Source organism: Uranotaenia lowii, unplaced genomic scaffold (genome assembly GCF_029784155.1).
Source record: "Uranotaenia lowii strain MFRU-FL unplaced genomic scaffold, ASM2978415v1 HiC_scaffold_47, whole genome shotgun sequence".
NCBI lineage: Eukaryota > Metazoa > Arthropoda > Insecta > Diptera > Culicidae > Uranotaenia > Uranotaenia lowii.
In genome coordinates, this window is record NW_026598389.1 from 9,153 (window position 1) to 10,337 (window position 1,185).

General features: G+C 43.0%; 1 protein-coding gene across 1 annotated transcript; it reads right to left on the reverse strand.

Annotated features, from left to right (window-relative positions):
• Positions 1–650: 650 nt before the first annotated feature.
• On the reverse strand, positions 651–1,185 carry LOC129760140 (uncharacterized; the record flags this gene model as incomplete). The annotated part of the gene is made up of 1 exon (XM_055757728.1): positions 651–1,185. A coding segment is annotated over exon 1 (535 nt), but the record flags the coding sequence as incomplete, so codon positions are not given.

A 1,185-nucleotide genomic window follows, 5' to 3' on the forward strand; every position in this document is an offset into this window, starting at 1 on the left:
TAATTCGACTGCGTTGACACTGTTGAACTCCATGGACCTTCGTTGAAACTCCTTCTGAACAGGAGTTAAAGTAGTGAAAGATTTCCGTTGAAGCAATCTTTCTTTTTTCCTTATGATGGCTTGAATGGATCTACTTTGGTATCCATTTTTATTAGCCGTTTGGAAAATATATTGGAGTTCCTTTTCTCTTCCTTCAGTTGATAGGGGAATGGAGTTCATCCGATGGATCATGTGGTGGAACGCCGCCATCTTATGCTGGAACGAGTGGTTCGAGGTGCTCGGTATTACCCTCATGGTGTTTGTCGGCTTTCTGTAGATTTCGAATTGGAATAGGGCATCATCTCTCCTTACCAGAACATCCAGGAAAGGTAATTTCCTGTCTTCTTCTATTTCGCAAGTGAATTTAATATTCTTATGCAAACCGTTTATGGATGTTAGAAGTTCTTCTAGAAAATCTTTGTTTACTACACAAAAAATGTCATCGACGTATCTCCACCATTTTTCGGGTAATAAATCTTGATTTTCAAGAGTCTCCTCCAAATGAGCCATAAACAGTTCACACAAGAATGGAGACAGAGGATTTCCCATTGGTGCCCCCTTTGTTTGTCTATAGAACAAATCTCTAAATTTAAAGAAGGTTTGTCCCATACACAAGTCCACCAATTTCTTGTAGTTTCTAACTTTGAGTTTCCAAGTGCTCCCATTGTGTTGTTGAAGCAACCAATCTTCTAGCAGATTAGAAGCTTCTTTAACGGGAACACTTGGAAACAAAGCTGAAACATTAAAGGAAACCATGACCTCGTCCTCTTCTATGCCTCCCGACGCCTGCAGTCTGTTCACGAACTCTAAGGTGTTGGTCACCGATCTCGTTTTGAAAGGTTTTGGCATCCTTTTAAACTCGTTCAGTAGCCACTTCGCCACTTTTTCAGTGGGCGCGTTCACTCCCGAAATTATCTCCCTCATCTCATTCCCTGGTTTGTGAATCTTCGGTAGGCCTTTGATTCTAGGGACGATTGGGGCAGACACTTTCAGGGCGCCCGGCGCAAACCCTAAGATCGGTCCACAGTCCTTCAGCGTTTTTTCCACCTCCTTAACCATCTCCGGTAGCGGGTCCTCTCTTCGAACTCGATACGGTCCTTCATCGATTTTGGCCTGCATCAATCCGTTGTAATCCGTTTTGTCCAT